Source organism: Aphis gossypii, chromosome 1 (assembly GCF_020184175.1).
Source record: "Aphis gossypii isolate Hap1 chromosome 1, ASM2018417v2, whole genome shotgun sequence".
In the NCBI taxonomy this organism is placed as follows: domain Eukaryota; kingdom Metazoa; phylum Arthropoda; class Insecta; order Hemiptera; family Aphididae; genus Aphis; species Aphis gossypii.
The window spans coordinates 67185446-67208767 of record NC_065530.1 but is presented as its reverse complement, the minus strand read 5'-3'; the positions used below and the strand labels follow the sequence as shown (position 1 = coordinate 67208767).

The following is a 23322-nucleotide window of genomic DNA, read 5'->3' as shown; positions in this document are numbered from 1 at the left end:
TAGAATATAGTTACATTCTTCGCAGTTTAAACTACAAAAATATATCAAAGTAAATACAAAGTTAAATAATCAATTAAACTTCCTATTTTAGGAATATTTTAATTATTCTTAATATTTAAAATTAAAATATTAACTTTTAAAAATATTATAGGCTTAAAAATAGCATATACTAATAAATACATTTTAACTTAATTTCTGTTTCGTAATATTTGGAAGCTTATAATTTTATATAACAGGGATAATTTAGTTTTCTGTAAGTGTACATATCTTTAATACTAAATATTTTTTATTACAGAGCTGTTATACATTTATACATATTATATTATGTAAAAAAATTATCCACATTTTGAGAATTTTATTTTTCGAGTAAAGAATACAAACAAAGATCAACATTATAGGATTTAAAACCTAACTGAAATAATAAATAATAACTTGTAGTAAGTATAAAATGTTTTTGTCATTATAAAACTAAATCAATGTAATTTGAATAGAACGGTTTTAAAGTTTAATACATGTTGTTTTATACAACATCATTCAAACATATCAGAATAAATGACGTAGAGAACTTAGGAAATTACTTACACTTAAACTTAAACCATCGATCGAGTCACATTGATAATGAAATAACTCGTATAAATATTATTGTTCATTGGTAATTAAAAGTCGATAAGTCATTATAAACTTATGTCACGGATTTTAGTAACTTATCTAGTAATTGTTGAGATTTATATTCAATTTAGATAAATTAAGGGGATATTTACAAATGTTTGTTGTCTTCTACACGTGTAGCATATGAAAAACTACTAATTTTGCGTCTAAAAGTGAAATTAACGTAGTCAAGGGATAATTATTTTAATGACAGTTTTGAGTTAAATGTAAAGGTAGGCAACTCTTTAATTTTCAAAAATTTGATTAGAGAGTCAGAAATGTAATCAAAATGTAACATATTATTTTAAAATTAACTAAATTGAAAAAATTATCTTGTTGATAACATGCATACTTGTGAGTTCATATCTGTTTTTATAATATTTATCATTTTACTTTATTGATCTGATCAATAAACTTAATATAGGGGAATGTTTATACTATGTTGCAAGTGTGAAGCATAGATACAACGAATATATTTCCCATACAATAAACTGCACCTACCCTGCAATCCCTTTGGACTTTAAAAGTTTCGCAAATTGACCTCGCGTGTTCAATTGGAAATATCTTAATTTTCTTAATGAAAAAATTTTATTAGGAAAAAAAAGATTTATCGAATTTTTATTTTTATTGTTAGAGTAATTTGTTCCATACTCGCTCTGTACGCTAACCAATTTTATACTTTTAACTCAATAACTGTCGTTAATATAATTTTTATTAATTTGTTTTATTGCTATACCAAACATATTGACTGAAATGTAAAGATTATAACACTTTTTTATAATATAATATTGAGGTATATAATTAACATAAAGTATTTGGCTAACCTTTTTTTTTTTAAAAAAAAATATTTGAATAGTAAAACTAATGTATATGTACTCTTATAGTTTTATTATCTATTATTGTTGAGCTATAAAAAACCAATTAAAATGTTAACGTATTGTTGTTTTTCAAATAATATAATATAAAGGTCCTACGGCTGTTACTCGTGAAACTCTCCACAAAGTACCACGAGTATTAAAAGTTAAACCGTTATCGTCTTTAATTGGCTGAACAAGTGTTATCCTATTCCAAAGATTAAATTTAAATTAACTAACCCGCGCACGCAACGTATGCACGCAAAAGTTCATCAGCACGCTAGTAACCACAAAATCCAGTTTGTCAGACTGTTATATATACCTTTGTACTTAAAAGTTTTGTCGGACAACCGTGGATTATACGACAGCAAAATCCGTACAACGATTCCGTCGCCGCCCCCACGTCCATCTGCCACAAACCAACATTCGTGAATGAGATGTCTGCGGGGATCACTCGAAATCACCGATGGTCTTCGTTCATCTTATTTGACTTCGTTTATACGCTCACCTATTCAAAACTACTTTAGTAGGGTGATCGGTAGAAAATAAAATTTTAAGTATATTATACAATTCGTAGCAATACCATATTATTATACTGTAATACTGTTTAAAGGAAACTTATGTTCACTATAGATAGGTACGTTAATTCTCTATCCTGTTTTTAACCACTACTTAGTAGTTTAGCTAAAAAATAACTTTTTTGTATAATGTATGTGAAAGTTGAAAAAAATTACCAAATAGATCAATATACTGGTGGAAATTAGAGAGGTTACTTAGCTGCTCTAAAAGTTGTATAGAGTTTCAGAAACTGTTCTTTTCAATACAGTTATTTCTTTGATACATCTAGATAATTTTACTTGTATGATGTTTGATCAGCATTGTTATTGCAATAGTCATTAAGTATACTTAGCAAAGGGACTTAATATAAAATTATTGATTTTAATTACTACTTCTTTTATCTACTTCTATTAAAATCAATATGTACATTTTTTTATTATATACATAATGGCTATAGTTATGTTTATTTTAAACATGTTCTCTTACACCTTTCAAACATACAAAATACAATTTATAATTTAAATCCTATGTTTCTTAAGACATCTATTTGTTGTAATCCAATTATGTTTTTATGTATACGGTGGCGGATTTATAGGGGGGGGGGGGGGTCCAGGAGGCCTGAAACTGCCAGAAGCTGATATATACAATATACATATATTATATACTTGTTTTTATAAAAATAAAAATAATACATTTGAAATAATTTTAGTTTTTAGGAATCCCCACCCAAGAAAGATTTTGAAAATTCACCACTGTATGTATATAATCCTATTATGTGATTGCCTTGTTTTAAGTCTCGAAGACAAAACCTTACTTAAATTTCAGCTTATGTACGTTTCGTCTATTATGTGTTGTTAAAATAATATAGGTGTATAAAGTAATATTGTACTTATATATATTTATGCAAAAAATAGTAATATGTTCACTATACCGTTTAGATAATAAAATCATTGTTGAGTAGATAAAGTGGCGTTTATATAGTTATAAAACAATTAGTCAGTTCTTAAAGAAATTTTACCAGTATATGATTGTGTTAAGTTCAGAACTCTAAAAACATTTGTCATAAGATTCATGTGCAGATGCATTTGTGTGTATATTTTGAAATTATATCTTTAAAATAAATATGTTTGGATACATATTGGTGGTAAGATTATTGTTGTTGCATTAAATTTATAGATTACACAATACATAAATAATCTAATAAATATAGTTGATAATGTACCTACTGTGATGCATCAATAGGTAGCTGAATTATTGAAATATAATACTGAAGAAGTAATACTATCATAGTATCTTTAGAAATTGCCATGGATATTGTTTCAACGTGCATAATCAAAATTGTAATTTATAATAAATGTTTGAACCTAATAGATAATCCTCAATACGGTCCTGTCCGGAGTCAACAATTATTAATATAGTGCGTAGACAATTTAAGTATGTAACACAGCATGTAGTCGTATATATTTATGTAAGGCACAAAATAAAATACATATTACTATTATTAAAATTATAAATATTAAAACAGGAACTTATGAAAGTCTCTTTGTTTAAACCAAATATATTTTTATACATAAATAAATACAATTTTTAATTAAAAATGTTTAATATAATGTCTTTTTATACTACATTATTAAATAAATGCAATACAATAAGTATTTACTATTATAGTTTCAACTTAAATTAATTTCTCTATTGTAAATGGCGCCCGAAATTAATCTTTCAATGTAATGATAAATACATAATTTGAATTAAAAAATATGGGTTTAGGATTCGTCACAACATCAGAAATAATTATATATGTTTAAGTAAAAAATATCATCAACTTAAAAATATCTATTGCATTGATTCTCGGAGTGTTAATATATTATACCACCTAGTATATAGGTCAGTTTGTTTCAACATATTTGTTTTGTGTAAGTATTATATAAATGTATACAAAAATTGACATAGAATATTTTAGCTTAATCTAAACTATTAATAAAATTAAGATTTACTAACATCGACCAACATTTGATTGCCTATATTATGAAACGTTTTTAATATTGTGTTTGCATTTTTATTAATCATAATTAATCAAATATACTTAGAAACGTTAAATTTATAAATTTTATTTTTTGAATTGAAAGATAAAAATTTTTCAGAATTTCTGCAGTTTTATTCCATGGAAAATATGACAGAGAATATTAAAACTGTTTTAGTGATTCTATTAAAATCTAATGTAATCACGAATTATCTGAGGTAGTGACCATGAATGAAGACGTGATATTTAGATAATCGATAAACGCTGCATGTTTAAACAACACATGATAATATATAAATTATAGGTAATACCTATACTAGTAATATATGGTTAACAGTTATACGTATTATTACTATATTACTTTATTTTTAACTTTCAATAAAATTATATTTTTTTATTGAAGATCATATTATACTCGTAAGAGATAAGTTGAGGAATTTGGTTTAACAGTTACCTAGTATTTAGTTTATAGAAACCATCAATGCTATTGGTAAATAATTTATGCATATATTATATAAAATATATAACACTGAGAGTTGTGAACTCACAAACATAATGGAAAAATAAAAATGCATATTTTTTAGGTGTACTAGGTATTTTTAATACTTCAAAATGGTTTTATTTATTTTTATGATGCATTGACAAATAATATATAGTAAAAAGCTGAAAGTATAATAAAATTCATTTTCGGTTCATAACATTAAAAACACAGTTTAAATTAATTAAACCCATTTGTATAGAAGACATATAATTTCAACCTCAATAGTAAACGTTATGTCATGATCAAAAATACATTAGGATTCCATATAACTGTTTTTAAGGAAATGTAATTAAATAAAAATAAGGTTGTGTTTTACGAGAATTTAAATCGATATTAACTATTAAGTAAACACGAAAAATGGATTATTCAAAAAATTGTTAGTCAATATAAAAAATATTATAAAAATGTTATCGTTTCTTTGTTTTAGATTTAGGTTTTCCCATACTGAGTTGAACTCACGAGAATTAAAATTAATAAAACACCTATTAAAATTTCAATATAATATTTGGATAAAAAAATAATATATTCTACCTATAAATTAATGTGTATTTATTATCAAAAAAAAAAAAAAAAATAGGATGGTCAAGTGGGTAACGCTCTGCTGAACTGTAGTTATTGAGTGGTCCTCGGAAATTGAGTAGATCACTATAATAAATGTTTTAAATTTGAATGTAATGATAGGTATACGAAAAATGATTCTGAGACTATTTGAATGTAAATTATCGATATTTTACGCGTGAATTTTTGATTTCGTAAAAATTCAAACTTTAGATAAAGTTTTTTTTATTTGGCCAATGCTCAATTTCTTTTATAATTTTTGTTAGCCAAACTTATGGGAAATCTTGTATTAAATTGTCAATTCTTGGCTTCTTATACAAAATGTGTTATACACTTTTAACTACAAAATAATTTATAAATATTCATGATCTTATTCATTTGATCTTTAAACGCTAAAATATTTGTGAATAAGTATATCCTATAGCCTGACAAATTATCTCCGTTCAGAATTGTTTTTGGTATACAATTATTTCTTTCATAGCATTCAAATATAACACATCCATTATAGTGAACTACTCTATGTCCGAGATTAGCTCAATACTTACTGTACAGCAGACCGTTACACACTTGACTACCTTTTTTTAATTTAAATCCAACAAAACAGACGTTTTATAAATTACAATTTCTATTAACCACCTTCTTTCAAGTTTAACAACTTGTGTTAGAGAGAAGGTTAGGTAATAAAATAATAAAATAATAAGATAGGTAGGTAGTATAAATTATTTAAACAATATAATTGTAAAAATTTTATAACTGTATGAACATAATATAATAAAACTTAATATAACATTACATTTAAAAATAAAGAAATAAAAAGAAACCAATCAGACTTAACATAAACAACACGTTTTTCTCCAATTCCTGAAATAAATATTTATATACTACATATTTAATATTCATAGAATACCTATTACTATACTTTTCTTAATTCAAGTGGCATAGAATTAGAAATTATTGAACTCAAATGGTCTAAAGAAAACTGATCAAAAGATGTATAGGTATTTTTTACCAGGAAAGTCATAATTTATAAATTCTCTTTTATTGCCTAGTTCTTATAATGATTCTCTGACATTTTTAAATAAATACATTATTACCATTTTTTTTTATATAAGTTCATTACTGGTAATACTAAGTTCTTTGTAATTTTCGTTCGTACTCGTATATCCTTTCATGGTACAACTATTTAGACATGTTTTGATAATATTATTTTGATTAATTACTAGTACATTTAGTATATTATTACGAAGGCTACCCTATACTAATATATATTAATTTAATACCATATTAGATATTAGAATGTTTCAGTACATAGTAAATTATTCTCATTTGATGTCTTGAAAACATATTTTCAACTTAGACAAACTTGTGAGTATTATGAAACCAAGCTTACCTAATAAGCTGTTAATATATAAGTATCTCAAGTTAATATCGAGTATTACACCTAAATATTCCATATATATATATTTTTTTTAATAATTTTACAGTTTTGTGAGTTACAGATTTTATTAATCTCACAGACATAAATTGACATCATTACTTTTAATTTAAATTCATAACAATTTTATTTTTTTCTTCGTTATAAGTATATTATGTTTTATTTTTGTTCGTTATTGTCTTCAAATAATTATTGAGGTAACATAATGTATTGTTAAAATCTCTTTAAATATATATTTGCAAATTTTTGTGATTTTCACAAAATTTATTAAAATTTGAACATCAAATGTTTATAAAAATGAATCGTGCATAAATATTTTTATATTTTTAAATAGCTATAAGAAAAACTTTATGATAAATCGTCTATTAAATTTCAAAAATTCTTAATCCATTGGTATTTTTTTATTAACTTTTAGAGAAAAACAAATAAAAAGTGGTATATAATATAGCTAATATCTATAAATAGACTAAAATGAATCAAAATATTTAGAAAATTATACCGTGCATAATAGAAAATAATGAAAATTACCCCTAAACATTTAAAAGGCGATGATAGACAGAAAAAAAATGAAACACTGTTGTAAATTAAATACATTCATTGCTTAACTCAGAATCTAAAAGCAATTTTATACTAAAGAAAAGTATAGTAAAATAAATAATTAGGTAGGTATATAACAAAAAGGTACAGTTTTATTCATTTCAATTTAAAAATAAAACTAATAAATAGGTAATCATAATAGACCTTTTATGTAGGGAATGTTTGTTAACTGTTTAATAATTTAAGAAAATTCATTTTTGCTACCTTAATTGTCTCTATAGTTATATTTTAAATTTATTTTTCATCTGTTGAAATTTCAAAAATAATATTTATTTTGCTTCTAAATGTAATATCAGAGGTAGAAAAAGCTGCGAGGATCATGAATAATATTATATTATTTACTCCCAAATAGTATTACTGTATAATTTATCCTTATTTAGTATAAATATTATTTTGTGTTAAAATATAAAACACATTTGTCTTTTAAAGTAATGTTATTTACATTTTACAAACATATGTTATATGTACCAACAAACTATTAAAATAAGAAAATATAATGTAATATAATATAAACTATACATAATACATTATACTTTATGGCATTCATGTACATGTATATGAAATATGTTATACATTGATTTCCCAATCATTTTCATCGAACTTTTTTTTAATAATTAAGTTATTGAAATTATTATTTTTGGAATTTTTTTTTTATAATAAAGTACTTAAGACAATCATTTTAATTTATTTAGATTATATTATACCGTATAAGAAATGTTATAATATAGCAATTGCTATGGTGCCACTGTCCCTCAACCACGTGTGTGTGTGTGTCAAGTTCGCATTAGCGATGAACTCTCAACACTTAACAGTACACATTTCAGATTTTTATATTAATTAATAATATACTTTTTTCCATCATTTGATTAAGTGTTTTATTCTCCTAAGACGGCGTGAGATCGACCATTTTGTACTGTAAATTATTAACCAGCTAATTTTTTTTTAAAAATGATGATGTAGTTGTTTAAATCAAAAGTTAAATGAATAGCTTTCGAGTTAATACAGTACAATGTATATATTAAAAATAATATACTTGAAAAATGGTATTATAAAAATATAAAATTTAATTTAGCATTTATTATTTATTATACTTTGACAATTTTAACAAATAATAAAACGTTTGATAGTCATCTTTTTAATAATTTACTTGAAAAATGGTAGTTTTCATTTGTAAACATTAGTTAGCATCGCACAAAATATTCTTGAAATGGTATAAAAAGTTTATGTATTTTAACATTTTAGACTTGAGACGTATAGATACTTAAAAATTAAAAAAAAATCAAATTTAAATGAATTCATTGTTAAAGAAAACAGTGAATGTACATTGTACATGCTTGGTGAACCATTTTGTATAATGGTAGGTACACTGTATCCATTAATATCTAATATATATGATCGTTTAACGGTTTATAACAAATAAAATGTAATTTAAAATTTATCTATATAATATATTTTTATTAGAGTTTATACTACATTACTACACATATAATATATATTATTAGTATTATGTAGCTCTTTTTCTCTAACATACAGGTACACTGACAGTTTTTATTTTTTCTCATATTATATTCGTTATTTTTTCCACAAGTTTATGTTTTGATTAATCTTTAGTCCAAGACTATTATGTGTCAAATTGTATAACATTTATTTTTAGTTCCGAATTTATTGTACAGCCTTAGTCCTGTTGAAGTTGGAACAAATACAAATATATTATGGAACAAATGTAGATGTAGATAAAATGAGCATTAAATGACAGAAATATTTTTTTTTTAATTAATTATTTTGTTCTATTGGAACACATTTTTTTCATGCAAATATCTATTGAAACAAATGTAAACTGACAACAGTTAAAAAATAACAACAAAGATAAAATTTGAATTTTTATACCATTGGAATAATTTTTAGAATAAATGGTAGTAATATAATTATGACGGTACCTAATTGGTCACTAAAATAATTATAAAACTATAAAAATAATAATTATCACTTGTAAGCTGTAAAGTGAAAATAAATAAATAAATAATTGTAAATTGCTGGTCGAAATTACAAATTAAAATTTTTTTACTGTAAAATTAAGTATTGTTAGTATATGGTTGGGGAAGGGGGGTCATCAATCATTATATTTTATTTTATGACTTACGTCATTTTCTGTTCTGTATGTGAATTATAATATGGCTAGCATGATAACAAGCGGTTATTCAATATTGAATGAATTGATCAGAAAAGACAGAAAAACGACAGTCATCCTAGTCTTGCGTCTACTCGGTTATAATATAAGATTTCTAAAATAGAATAATTAGATAAAACTACATAACGTACTTATTTACGTACTATGCCTTGTTATCAACCATTGCCTTACTCAGCAATTTTTCGCTTTAAATTGATTTGCTCGTCCTGATAAAGAATTATTTTCTACGTTGACTTACACATTGATCAAATAACCTTATAAAGTACATATATTATGTATATAAACATAAAAGATATGCAATTATTTGTACAAGTAAAGATTATAATACCAAAATACTTATTATAAAATATTTTACAAGAGATTTGGTTTGAAAAAAAAAAAAAATTAAATAATAACAATACCTTTTCTCCGTTTTTCTCGTTGTTTGATTCAAGAGTGATCTTCGACTCGTTGTGTCTACAACCAGGTAAAAATCTTTTTGTAATTCTTAACTATTTATGAAGTATCAAGACTAAAGATGTCTAAATCTTTCAGCTCTTGAACCTTTAACTAAGATGAGTTAATGAAAAAACTTTATAGAAATGAGGGATCCTTAATTCTCACAATAGGTTTTTGATCGTACGATTATAGACAATATAACTAATAAACATATATCAATTAAACGTCAATATAATATTAAATGGTACATCTTATACAATTTTGAAAATAATTAATAAATTATATTAAATTAAACAAAAAAGCTAATTCGTGGACTTGAAAAATTAAAACAATAAACAAAATGTATAACTTTATAATTATTAATTTACCCAAATTTGTAAAAAAAATATTTCAATATCGCTTATTCTTGCCTTTATAATAAAATTTACGCAAATATAACATTTTATCATTATAAATGTATTTAATTGTTATCGCAAGAACTAAAGAATTATGTTTATAAATATGAAAGAATAATATACGACATATAAATTAATGCATTTTTTCTTCACTATTACCGGAAATAAATTAGGATAAAATATTTATACATATTAATAAATCCATTTAAGTTTAATCTGTTAATTACTTTAAATTCTAATTTAACTTCATCCTTTGCACAGAGTCATGACTACAAATGACTTTTTTTTTCTTTGAATTAAAACTAGTGTTTATTATCAACATTATTAATCAGTGCACGAATTACGAATTGGTAGTAAGGGTCGCGCGGAGTTTCTCTACAGTTTTTTCAGATCACCCCTTTCAATTATTATTTGTTAGGTTAAATTTAATCATTGAAAAGAACGTTAATATTTTTTAAATGTTGGTGTCTCGTTTATTTATTTTTTAAATTTTAACAATGTTGATAATACGTTGAATCTAAATTATTGTAACACATAATATAATAATAAATATTGAAATTAGTTACAACTTGTAGCAATAATAAGCGATCATGACATCATATAAACTTCAAAAGACCCAATAACTATTCAATTTTTAATAATTATTTAATGACATGATGGTCAATGGCTACTAATATAATTTAAATTATTTAATTATAATGTATTAAAAAAAACTTAATACTATTAAACCAACAATTATTAAAAATTGGATTTGATTTTTAAATTTTTAAACATACTAGTTATGATTTACTGAAAGTATCCAGATAATTAATTTATCCACCCACCACTAAATAATCAATGAACATTTTAAAAACGTTTAGACTTATATTTGTGTTTTAATTTCTTGATAAATACGTCATCATATTTCCTTGAATGTATGAGACTTCAACAACTACTCTAATACGATTTTATAACATGCATCTGATAATATTAATCATTTAATAAATACGTGATGCAAATTCTGATAATGTAATTGAAAACACGTTTATGCTGAGTTGCTGGTTATAAGAAGTAAAAACAGAAATAAAATACTATAAACAATTGATAATATTGGATAAATAACGAATAACAATAATTTCATTAATAGTAATTTATGAATGATATGAAAATTATATAAAAAGGTATGTAATTAAATAAATTAAATATTATAGTCATTATTTATTTAAAACGTGTTATTCATAACTAAATTTTGCACAGTGTTTGAAAAGTGTTTTAATTATTGTAATTATGAATTTGAACTATTTTCAATTGTCAATTAAGAGCTTCATTTTAATTTTTTTTATTTGTGAAATCAAATATTGTTTTGTATCAGCATGGAAATTTAATATCGAAACAGCTACTGCTATAGCTTCTGAAGATCCATCAACAGCAGCAAAAAATATCGTCACCGGAGCAGGTGTCGCTGTGACGGCCGCTGCTGTAGGGGTTTGTGCAACAAACTTTTGGAATCCAATTGGCATGATTGCTTGTGCTGGTTTAGGTATAGCCGGAGTTACAGCTGCTATTGCTGGTCCTGCATACGTCGCTCCAGATTGGCGATACGTTAACTGTTCATCAGAAGAATATAGAAGTAGAGCTATTCATCTAATATCGTTGATACCAGAAAGCAAAAGAACCAAATCCAACAAGTTTGATATAATACTTTATTTAAATAACTATTGTGGAATGCAATGCTCATATCCAACTAGAATAAAACCGGTAGGTGGAGATCGATGTTCCGATGGATTAGTAAATGGAAAAGTAGCAGAACAATACTACAAAACTTGGAAGGAGGTTTTAGGAGAAAGGGATGGAATAGAATTTAAAGATGAGGTTTTTAATAGATTCGATTATTCGGAATTAAGATGTAAATTTAGTGACCAAATAAATTGTCATTATTCAATTTTTTAGAGTATGAACTATTAATGTAATAATAAACTATAAAAATTATCTGTAGAATAAATTGATTGAAATGTAATAATGTGTTTTTTTATTATTTTGGTCAATTATTTACTAAATAGAAAAATAGTTTATTGAAAAACTTTATTATATAAGTAGTTATAGTAATTTACATACGATTTTAATGAACAACAAATGTGTTTTTATTCACAAGTGTTAGCCGTTTTAACCGTGCGCAATAATAGATAATAATTTATTTATTTACCCACTATTCATGAATCAATGAATATTTTGAAAATATATAGACTGATATTTGTGTTTTAATCCCTTGATATATACATGATATTGCCTTGAAAATATCAGACTCCAACTGCTGGTAATGGGATACGGTTAAAAACTTTTCGTTTGACGAATACATTAATAACATTTATACCGAAGTCATAAATGCCACATGAGTCGTTCTGTTATTACAAAATTCGTACTTCATATAATATTATGTTCATCGTGTACAAAACTATTGGTGCAATACTGCAATGTATAATAAACTTTCACTTATTGAACACAAGCGAAGTATGTAACATAGTAATGTATTAGGCATTTTAAAATACCTAGTAACGAGACTTTGCAGAGTACTGATATGTAACACTGTTATATTATAATGAACTCAAGCCTCGAAAAGTGAATAGTGCAAATTCGTCGTATTCAAATTGATTGAATCTTGTTTGAAATAATGTACAAATAATATGAGTTAGAAAAAATTGATTCGTTCCAACAATAAAAAACTATTAAGAAAATATCAGGTAATTTATAAAACTAACGGAAAAATAATTTCCTTCACTTTTTGAATATTTAAAGTGGTAAGTTAAAGTTTACTCCCACTTATTTTTTTCTCCTGTAAAAATTTAATTCATTCTTAACAAAATATGTCACGACTCATGGATAAATATTATTCATATTTTTTTTAATTTGTTTTATTTTTTATTTAATCGAATATTTTGTATTCTGTATGCTATTTAACATAACGTATTATTTTGCATCAATCTATAACTTATGAAAAATAATCTAACAATTAATTTTTAATATACTTTTGTAGGCAGGTAATTTTTAGTACCTATCCAAAAAAATACATTAACTTATTAATATGTTAAAAATAAATTAATTATTCTGTTTAAAAATTGTACATAATAAATATAAATAACAATTTCAGACTTGTCCATCTAAATAAAATAAAATATATAGTATTTTAATTGTTCTATAAAATTAAACATTACATAAATACTTATAATAACTATTTAAAAAATTATAAAACTCAGTCACAATGGACACCCAATCAGCTAATTAAATTATGTTTAAATCTATCGTAGCATAAAAACATAGATAATAATATTTTTTAAGTAAATTTAATATTTTAAGCATAATATTACATCTTATATTATCATTTATTTATATTTTTTATTATTTGAATAGATATTTGAATAGCGTTATGTTTGGTCTGTAATCAGTGTTCATACAGCAATAATTAAGAGTACACACATTACACTATCTGTTATCATAATTAGAGAAAACGACAAGCATCGTTAAAAAAAAGTTTACAGAGGTATAAAAAATTGATGAAAATTAAATTAATTTTTATGATCTTTGTGATAACATTTTATTGGATAGTGTTACACATTTTGCATACATATTACTTTTAAATAAATTATTGGCAATCGAACAAACATGACTCTTTAAAAAAGTTCAATAGTGTTTTAGAAAAAATGAAAATGCTAATACTATTAAATGCTGATAAGTCTTAAGAATTACGTATAACGCACACGTTATTAAAACAATTTATTTATTTAAAAATTCAAATTTTACTTGATAACAATTAATTTTATTACTTTAAAAATTAAAATTGTCATAAATAGTACTAAAATTAATTGCTATCAAGTAAAATTTGATTTTTTAAATAAACCAATTGTTTTAATAACGTGTGCGTTATACGTAATTCTTAAGACTTATCAGCATTTAATGGTATTAGTATTTTCATTATTTCTAAAACACTATTGAACTTTTTTAAAGAGTCATGTTTGTTCGATTGCCAATAATTTATTTAAAAGTAATATGTATGCAAAATGTGTAACACTCTATCGAACAAAATGTTATCACAAAGATCATAATAATTAATTTTAATCAATTTTATACACTTCTGTAAATTTTTTTTTAACGGTGCTTGTCGTTTTCTCCAACTATGATAACAGGTAATGCACTGTGTGTACTCTTAATTATTGCTGTAGGAACACTGATTACAGACCAAACATAACGCTATTTAAATACCTATATTAATTCACATTATTTTTTTTTTTTTTTTTACTGCTGTAAACCCTTCGTTAATTTTGCTAATCGTTTTTCCGTATTCTGATAAGTGGTAATGAAATGCGGGTACTTTTAATGAAGTCTGCGTGATTATAGGATTGCTATTAATGGCTCTATCTGATTCGTTTGCTGTGATCACATCCACGGGCGTTTTGATATTGCCTTCTCTGACCCACGAATGTTGCAAAGCATTCTTTAATTTTGTTCGCTTCATGTAATCTGGCTCTAGAAACGTTGCAGTCAAATTTATCAATGGTCTACTTCGACCCAATGTCTTTCGGAATGCATAATTTTTAGAGATCTATGTTCGTAATACATCGGCCGTGTTTTATATACATAATTCATCCAAACGAAGTCGATATAAAAATAATAAAATGCGCTTTTTATTCAACAGTTATGTCATATAATATAATATTATATTTTAATAACACAAATTAGAAAAAAAAATGTATAAAAATATTTGTTTAATAAATTTTGTTGTGAAACCACAACATATAATAATTTACCACTGCTATACATTTGGGTGAATGGGACTTTCTATATACTAAAATATGTAAACAATGTTTTGCAAGAGAAATACATTTTATAATATACACTATTTATAATATTTTATAGTTACAATACATTGCTTACATTCGTTTTCTAACAACGAAACTAAGTTGAACAGTAGGTTTCCAATTGTTATTCGAAAATGATAAAGTTGAAATTATGTATTGTATAAAATATATTTATACTAATATAAGTATATAATTGTATATTATAATAGGACCGTATCATAAAAAAAAAAATTGTCTTACTTACGAACAACATTCAATTCTTAACTATTAATGAAGGCACGCAATGTTGTATTATACATTTATTTGATTTGAGATTTTTGACTGTTCAAAAAAGTATTCCAGAAAAAATCGTACAATTGTATAAATATGTACCTGTATAATGTGATTACAATACAAAATATAAAATAACAATAAAAATTGTTATCTTTTTTTGTAGAAAATGACGTTTTGTGATAAAAAAATAATTAGTGCTTATGCCTGTATCAAAGACATTATCTTATTTTTTTTTTTTTTGATATTTAGGAGTTAGCTGATATCTTTTTTACTTAACTAAGATCTCTCATACGTTTATTATACTAGATATTAATGACGTGAATATATAACATTTCAGACTTTTGAAAAATATTTTATAAAAATTACAATTTTAATATTATTTTGTAATTTTGGAAAGAACCGCAACTTCGTTAGACCTTTTCTACAACACCTCTGGATCATATGGATATTAAAAGATGGTCACATAATTTTTATTAAATTGTACCTAAAATATTATCTTTAATTTATTATGCATTACAATTATAATTGTATTTTTTTTTATGTAGTTTCCGCCTCTTACGTAAAGGTTTTTAAATCTGCGTCTGGTAAATAGTTCGAATAGAATTGAATAACTGAATACATGAACCTATATTATTATAAAAATAATCAAAATCATATGATTTTTGTCTTAATGATAATTGTTTACTTAAAGTTCATATTTGTATTGTCTATAAAATATTTTTTAATGATGGTAAGTTTAAGTGCACGGAACATTACACAACTTTCTATGAAATCATATACGGACAATTTAGTTTTAGTGGTCGACACTGTATATTACAGTAGTTTCGTAAAGTAATGTAAAACCACCGTTGTTACGTCATACCAGTGAAAACGATAGAATAATAAATGTGTTAACAAATATAGAACGTATAAAAAAAATAAGCAATTTCGAATGTACATATTTGTCTAGTATATTACACTATGTTTTTCTAATGATTTATATATCAACCTACGACAAAACTTGAATGATTTGTTTTTCAGATTCTACAACCATTTATAAGTTATTATCACTAAGAATGACGGCGATGTTTTATAATAAGTCTAAAATTTAATAATAACAATTATTACATTTTTATTGATGATTTATCAGATTATATGTTTCAATGCATTATAGTAAAATTTGTAATTTAAGTAAGTAATTATTGAAATAGATGAAATTATTTGGTTGTAATTACACAAAATAATTAAAATTATTATGTATGTGATTTCAATTGACAATTTATTTATATTTTAACATATTATATAGTTATTCTGCAATTTTATAAATTATTTTAAAATGTTAATAGATTAAAACTTATTACATATATTATTCTTAAATCCTTCTAAATGTTTTTTAAACGTGTCAAAATGGACTACTATCCTTACTCTTTAGTACACTAAGTTTAAATGTCTCAGAAACTACCTGTTTGAATTTCATTTAGAACATTAAAAAAAAAAAAACTAAGTGGTTCTCACTTAAATCAGAAGTTTGTATTGTCACCGGACACCGGTTGTGAATGCGTATAAATAGTATAATATTTACTCAAAAACTTGATGTTTTTGAAAAAATTAAGTCAACTTAACGTAATACTTACAGTAAAATAAATTATTTTAATAATAATATGAAAAAAAAACACATCTTCGAATATACGTATATTTATAATGACAATATTATATTATCGTCTTAACTGATCGTTTCCGCTCGGAATATTAGTGTTAGACTTTTCGTATACAATGATATATCATTGAATTCAAATTTAACACAGTCATTACAATGATATTCTCATCACCAAATGTACAGCTAGTGGTACCCATTTCCCCACCCTCCTCCTTTTTTTATTCGTATGCATTGCAATTATTGCTGCTCACCTGTTTCTTGTGTATTTCTTCCTTAGTCTTGTCGCGGAATGGCGCCATGTTGTTGGCCATCATGTACAGCACGACACCAATAGCCCACACGTCCGCGACCACTGGGTTATAAGGCCGGTTGCCAAACAAAAGCTCCGGCGACGAATAGGTCATCGTGCCGCACAACGTGTCTGCGCCAGGATTCCTTCCTCGGTCCACGAACCTGGCAAACCCGAAGTCGGCTATACGCACATTGTAGTTGCTGGTCAGCAGTATGTTCTCGCACTTCAAGTCCCTGTGCACTACGCCCATGGTGTGCATGTAGATAAACGCCCACAGGATCTGCATTAACCACGAACGGATTTGCGATTCGCTCATTACCGTATTGTGCAGGTGCGTGAACAGATCACCGTTCTCAGCGAATTCCATGTTTATGTAGATCTTGTAACCGTTCTGGAATACACTGAACACCTGCAGTGAAGCACACACTTTCAACGTGGAAATACCAAAAATATTGTTGGTATGTATTAAAATAACTGACCTCCGTCCCCATACACAGCAAATGGTATAATCATAAATATTATTATTACTTAACTTTTTTCCCAACCCAATTTGTTTGAAACACGATTTTGGAAAATAATTACTGAATAAGACAGTTGAAATTATTTGAATTCATAATTTATTTTGGTTTACCTAAACTAAAATATACACATATATAGGCTATGGCTAATGTATTTAAATATTGTAAAAGTTGAATCACCTATTTATTTTCATTGGGCGATCAAATAGTTTTTGAAGTTTAGAGCTTTGGTACGAGATTACGATGAATCACATTGTATAATGTCCATAGAAAAATATAAATAAGAGTGCAATATTTCCAATAAATTCATGATGTATCAACAAGAAAATGAGAAAAATAAACGAAAACCTTTACTTTCAAAATTCTGCCAATTATCCGTTTGATCGATTATATATATAAAAAAAAACGGAACTTTGATAAAAATGAAATCTTTAAAACGCTGACAGAAGATTTTCAAACACCAATAATTTTCAAAACACATCTTTAATGCCGTTAGTTCTTAGAAAAACTGCTTTTGTTCTTTGTAACTTATTTCTCTTTCCTAAGTTCATAACTAAGAATCATCATTTGGGATCAGACTGTGGACAACATCAAAAAGAATAATATGATGGATCAACTAAGAAGCCTCAAAAGATTGTGCTTGAAAAGAACTGATTTATAATTAACTAAGGCTTATGAGATATGGTATATACCTCATTATCGAATATCAGTATAATATTATTTTTGGAACACATTTCGCATACCTACATACATAATATTCTTAAATCTCTTTTGGGTTTTAAAATAACGTGGTAATTATATTATTAATATTATACATAAAACATTTTCATATTATCACCGTAAATATATATATATGTATATAGGTACCTATAAATTTTCATTTTTTAAACAAAATAATTTTATTTTTAGTAAAATGAAAGATTTTTTTTATTGCCTTAAGGCATTGTGACCGGATACAACGAAAACAAATATATATTTTATATAATCTTGTTGATGTACAAAAGATATTCGTACGTGACAAAAAATTAGATGACTATATTTTTACATTCTATAAAATAGTGCCTTTGAAATCGATAGTAATAAAACTATGTTTTTGACAAAACATTTACTATAAGCTATACGATTTCGTATAGTACGGGCTTACACTAAAAATGTTTACTTTGAAGTGTTATTCGCCTTTCATTATTGCGTAGGTCTGTTTCTAACTGGAGGATTTCATGTTTGTAAATTACTTTATTCCAATAATATGTTTTATTTGAGAATGACAAAGTTATTTGGTGGAATTTAATAATAACTATCTACATGTTCGGCAAACACTTGCGTGGGTGAGCTTTTCGAGTACGCTAAATAAAGTTCAAATTTTACCATACAAGCTACATATGTATTCAAAATAATTTCAACAAAAAATATTGGTGTTTGGATAAATACTAAAGACATATTCTGCAGGTAGTTAATTCAACAGGTGACTTGCGTCCCGTTTTGGGGACGCAACTCGACCATATTATTCTAGTTTTCTAGACCAATTTATAATACTAAATGCTTTGAAAACCAATACCTGATACCTGATTTGATATATATGTACCATATATTATGATTGATAAGTCTAACATAAAATATCAGCAAACACAGTGTTATACATTTCTCAGTACATGTTATTATACAATATTTGTTAAGTGTTCGATAAAAGAATTTTTTATAATTCATAAATATAAGCCAAGTTACCATAAAATGATTAAACATAAAGTAAATATACAAGGAATGTGCACAAATAAAAATTGTAAAATTATTTATAGCTCGATGATCTAAAAAATATGATCTCTGTACCAACATCACATAATCATATGACTCAAACGAACTTGTACACTTTAAACGGCAAAAATTATTCCCTTATTGGCGCATGCATTACTTTTACTGCTTCTAATATTAACCTCGTGCGTAAAAATGTATAAAATGTTCGGAAAACTATTTTACCAAAACTTCCGAAAAATTCTGAAAAGGTATAGAACATATTATTATTACAACAAAATTAAGGTATAATTGTATTTATTTAAATATGTTGTGATAATCCAATGTAATATAATCGAATGTGTATTTAGTGGAATCATATGTAATATTAATATATTCTGTTTTATAATATTTTGTAATACTTAATTTATGCTATTAAAAATTAGGATATAACAATAGGCTTTAAAAAGATACTCTTGGACGCAAATAGGCTATGACCCTTTTTAAACCTTTTTTGGCGGCACGCAACTCACCTACTGATAATAATCTCGGACGCAAGTAGTATGCATAAGAATATTTAAATTATACCATTGTTAAATATTTAGGTTACATAAATAAAAACAAAATTTTAATGTATAAAAACTAATTGGTAGGCAACGAAAATTGTGATTAAGGAAATGGTACCAATAATATCACTAGGTATATATTTCAAAACCTAAACATCATTGTATATTAATTCATCGTTTATGATACTGTACGTATGTTTGTACGTAGGTACTTCACATTTTTATAAGATGAATATAATAATAAATGTAGCACACCTACTTCATACTTGCCTGTACTATGTACGGATGCTTGAGTTTGACCAACACGTCGAGTTCACGGGGTAAAAATTTTTCAACGAACTTACTGGAAACACGATTCTTGTTTATCACTTTTGTTGCGATCATTGTCGGATTTTTGTCTTCAGCATCTCCGACTTTAGTTAAGTAAACCTTGGAAAACGACCCTTCGCCAATTTTTTTCCATATTTGAAGTTTGTGTTTTCCAAGAAACGATGAGTCAGATGTTGCCAACATTCAAGTCCGGTTAAAATATTTATTTAAAATTTTCACTCGATACCTTTTGCCCTGCAGCTGTAGGATAATATCAACGTAAATGATCTGTAATTTATTATGAAAATTGTAATTATTAAATATGAAATACAAATTTAATGGTTGCTATAGATATTAGTTAAATGCCTATTTTAAATTAAATGAATGAGTTTAACATCTTAAAAACAAGGTATAATGGTCTTGTAACATCTGAAAATTTCAAAAAAATACATAAAATAGGTACATTTTTGTTGTCAGTATCTAAGAAAATGTAACGTTAAATGTATCAGGTCAATCATAATTTGAATTAAAAAATTATAATGATAATAAGATTTTATTCAAAATAAGCTATGTAAAAATATTAAAAATAAAGTATTTAATATTTTGAGTACCTATCAATCGTTTGGTTTTACGAGTATTACATTTATTTTATACTAGCTGTCATTAATATCGTTATTCTTATACCCGATAAATATATTATATAATAATATTATAAAGTCGTTAAATGAATAGCAATAATAATGATTATTAAACAACAACATTGGGCATGGAATTTTGTGGGTTTTCGCATTATACAGCCAATCAGCGCGCTACTAACTTACATACTACTTTTCTATTAGTTATTACTATTATTGGATACTAACTACTCGAGTCTCAAGATTAAGTACATCAGTCATTGAAGTTAGAATGCAGTGATCTACGTATATACTTCGAACCTCGCAGGACCGTTCGAAGCACCGAGCCGTTGTCACATTTCATATAATATGTCAAAAATAATTGATTCATCTCCGATTCTACATAGGTACACATTCTGAGGTGGGTCGTGGGTGATTGGTTAACTATAGGTACGCTTTAAACAATTATTTTAATATATTATAATATTATATGTTATATTTACGTCGAAATTCAAATTTTACAGAAGAGACACAAAACTTATTTTGTGTAACTTATTATGTTCCCTTTTCAAAACAATACGAACCACACCAAATAGTGTGTTTAGAACTTGGATCATAGACCTTATACTTCTAGTTAAGCAATGAGGGTACGGAATGCCTAACAACATTGAGGGAACTGTTTGTTTACCCGATTACTCGTAGGTACGCGTTTTTTTATATTGTCTATTTCAACTATTATTAATGATATATTAGTGATTTATTAATTACCTAATGTCACAATTTATTATTACAAAAATATTTCTAATAGTAAAAATGTAAAATATATTAAATTCATTTTTTTAATGCGCAGACAATGTGTTTAGTCTATAGGTAAACACTACAATCATTATTAGAAATATAACGTCTGTTGTCCAAAACGGCCTACATCACTGCGCGATATTGTTATGCCGTTCGTAATACCGTTGTTATACACAGTTTCTGTCTAGTAGTATAAGGTGTATGGCTTAGATACAAATTACATATTTCTGTAAAAATCTGAAAATATCAAAATATTGGATATGTTCTCTAACAAAAATGATACTTAAACCTCCAGAAAACTGTCAGGTATAAGTGTATAACAGTAAAAAAATTGGTGACGATACGTTAGATCCTACACACGTACCCAAACATTCCCTTTTATTAATATAGATTAAAAAAAAAAAAAAAAATGATTATCTAATTAATTGTAATAGTGCGTTCTATTATGTATCCAACCTAGGACTTTCTTATGTTCATATTTTTAAAATAATATACGTACATCACCTTATTTTGTTAAGCTAATAATGTACCTATTTATAGTTGAATTATTTAATTTATCGCCGAGTTTTCAACTAATGAGCTAGAACGGATTTTAAAAGTAACAACAACTTCATAATATTAAGTATAATTATTTGTGCATACTATATACTGTGTAATAATAATACTCTTAAAAAAAACTAATTTAGTCTTAGTGAGTGTTATTATCATTTAGTTAAACAATAGAAATATTATCCATGTATCCTACTAACAAATAAGCTATATTTACTCATAACGCTGTTTACTCTACAATATATGCGTGTATTATTTCAAAACAAAAATTATTTATTTTAAATACCTGTCATCTTATGAATAAATCCGCGAGTGTATAAAACTAAAAGTTTTGCCATAATATAAATTTAAAAATTATAAATTGAAATTTAAGAAAATACTAAATGGTCTTTGAATTATATAGCAGTATTCTCTAATAATAATTAATAGGTTTAAAATATATTGAAATAATAATAATTGGTAAGTTATAGAAGTATTAATATTAATTCATTAATATTTTAGAATTATAAATTCTACTCAAAGCGATGAATGTATTAATTTTACATAGATGTGAGAGTGTATATATTTTTGTCTCTCGTTACCTTTTAGCGTAGTAAAAATAACTTTGGCGCTTGGGTGGTGTTTTCTGATAGAAAATTGGATTTAGTTTATACTTTAACCGTTCACAAGTAAAATTTCCCATTAATTTTTTTTTATAAGAAAAAACAAAACTGTTGACCAGCAAACCAGTTTTAACAAAATGTATTTCTTTATTTTGTTATTAATCAAAAACAAATAACAGTAGAAACTTGAAATATTTTCATTAAGTGGTAATAATATCATCTTCCATGTGTCATGGTTTATTTTTAAAATTATCATGTTGACTTCTTTTGAGCTATTTACAAACAATTAAAATTTAAAATTAATAATTTTTTTAACTGTCAATAAAAAATGTTTCGATGGGTCAAAAATGTGTGCAATGATTTTTACAACATTTAAACC

At 25.4% G+C, this 23322-nt stretch overlaps 1 protein-coding gene across 1 annotated transcript; it reads right to left on the bottom strand.

Moving 5' to 3' along the window:
* Positions 1-13530: 13530 nt before the first annotated feature.
* Positions 13531-20718, bottom strand: LOC114125041 (testis-specific serine/threonine-protein kinase 3-like). Its single transcript, XM_027988516.2, has 3 exons — positions 20342-20718; positions 17222-17671; positions 13531-14805 (listed from the first exon to the last, which is right to left on the bottom strand). The coding sequence occupies exons 1-3, from the start codon at positions 20582-20584 to the stop codon at positions 14476-14478; spliced, it is 1023 nt and encodes a 340-aa protein (XP_027844317.2). The 5' UTR covers positions 20585-20718; the 3' UTR covers positions 13531-14475.
* Between the last annotated feature and the right edge of the window lie 2604 nt (positions 20719-23322).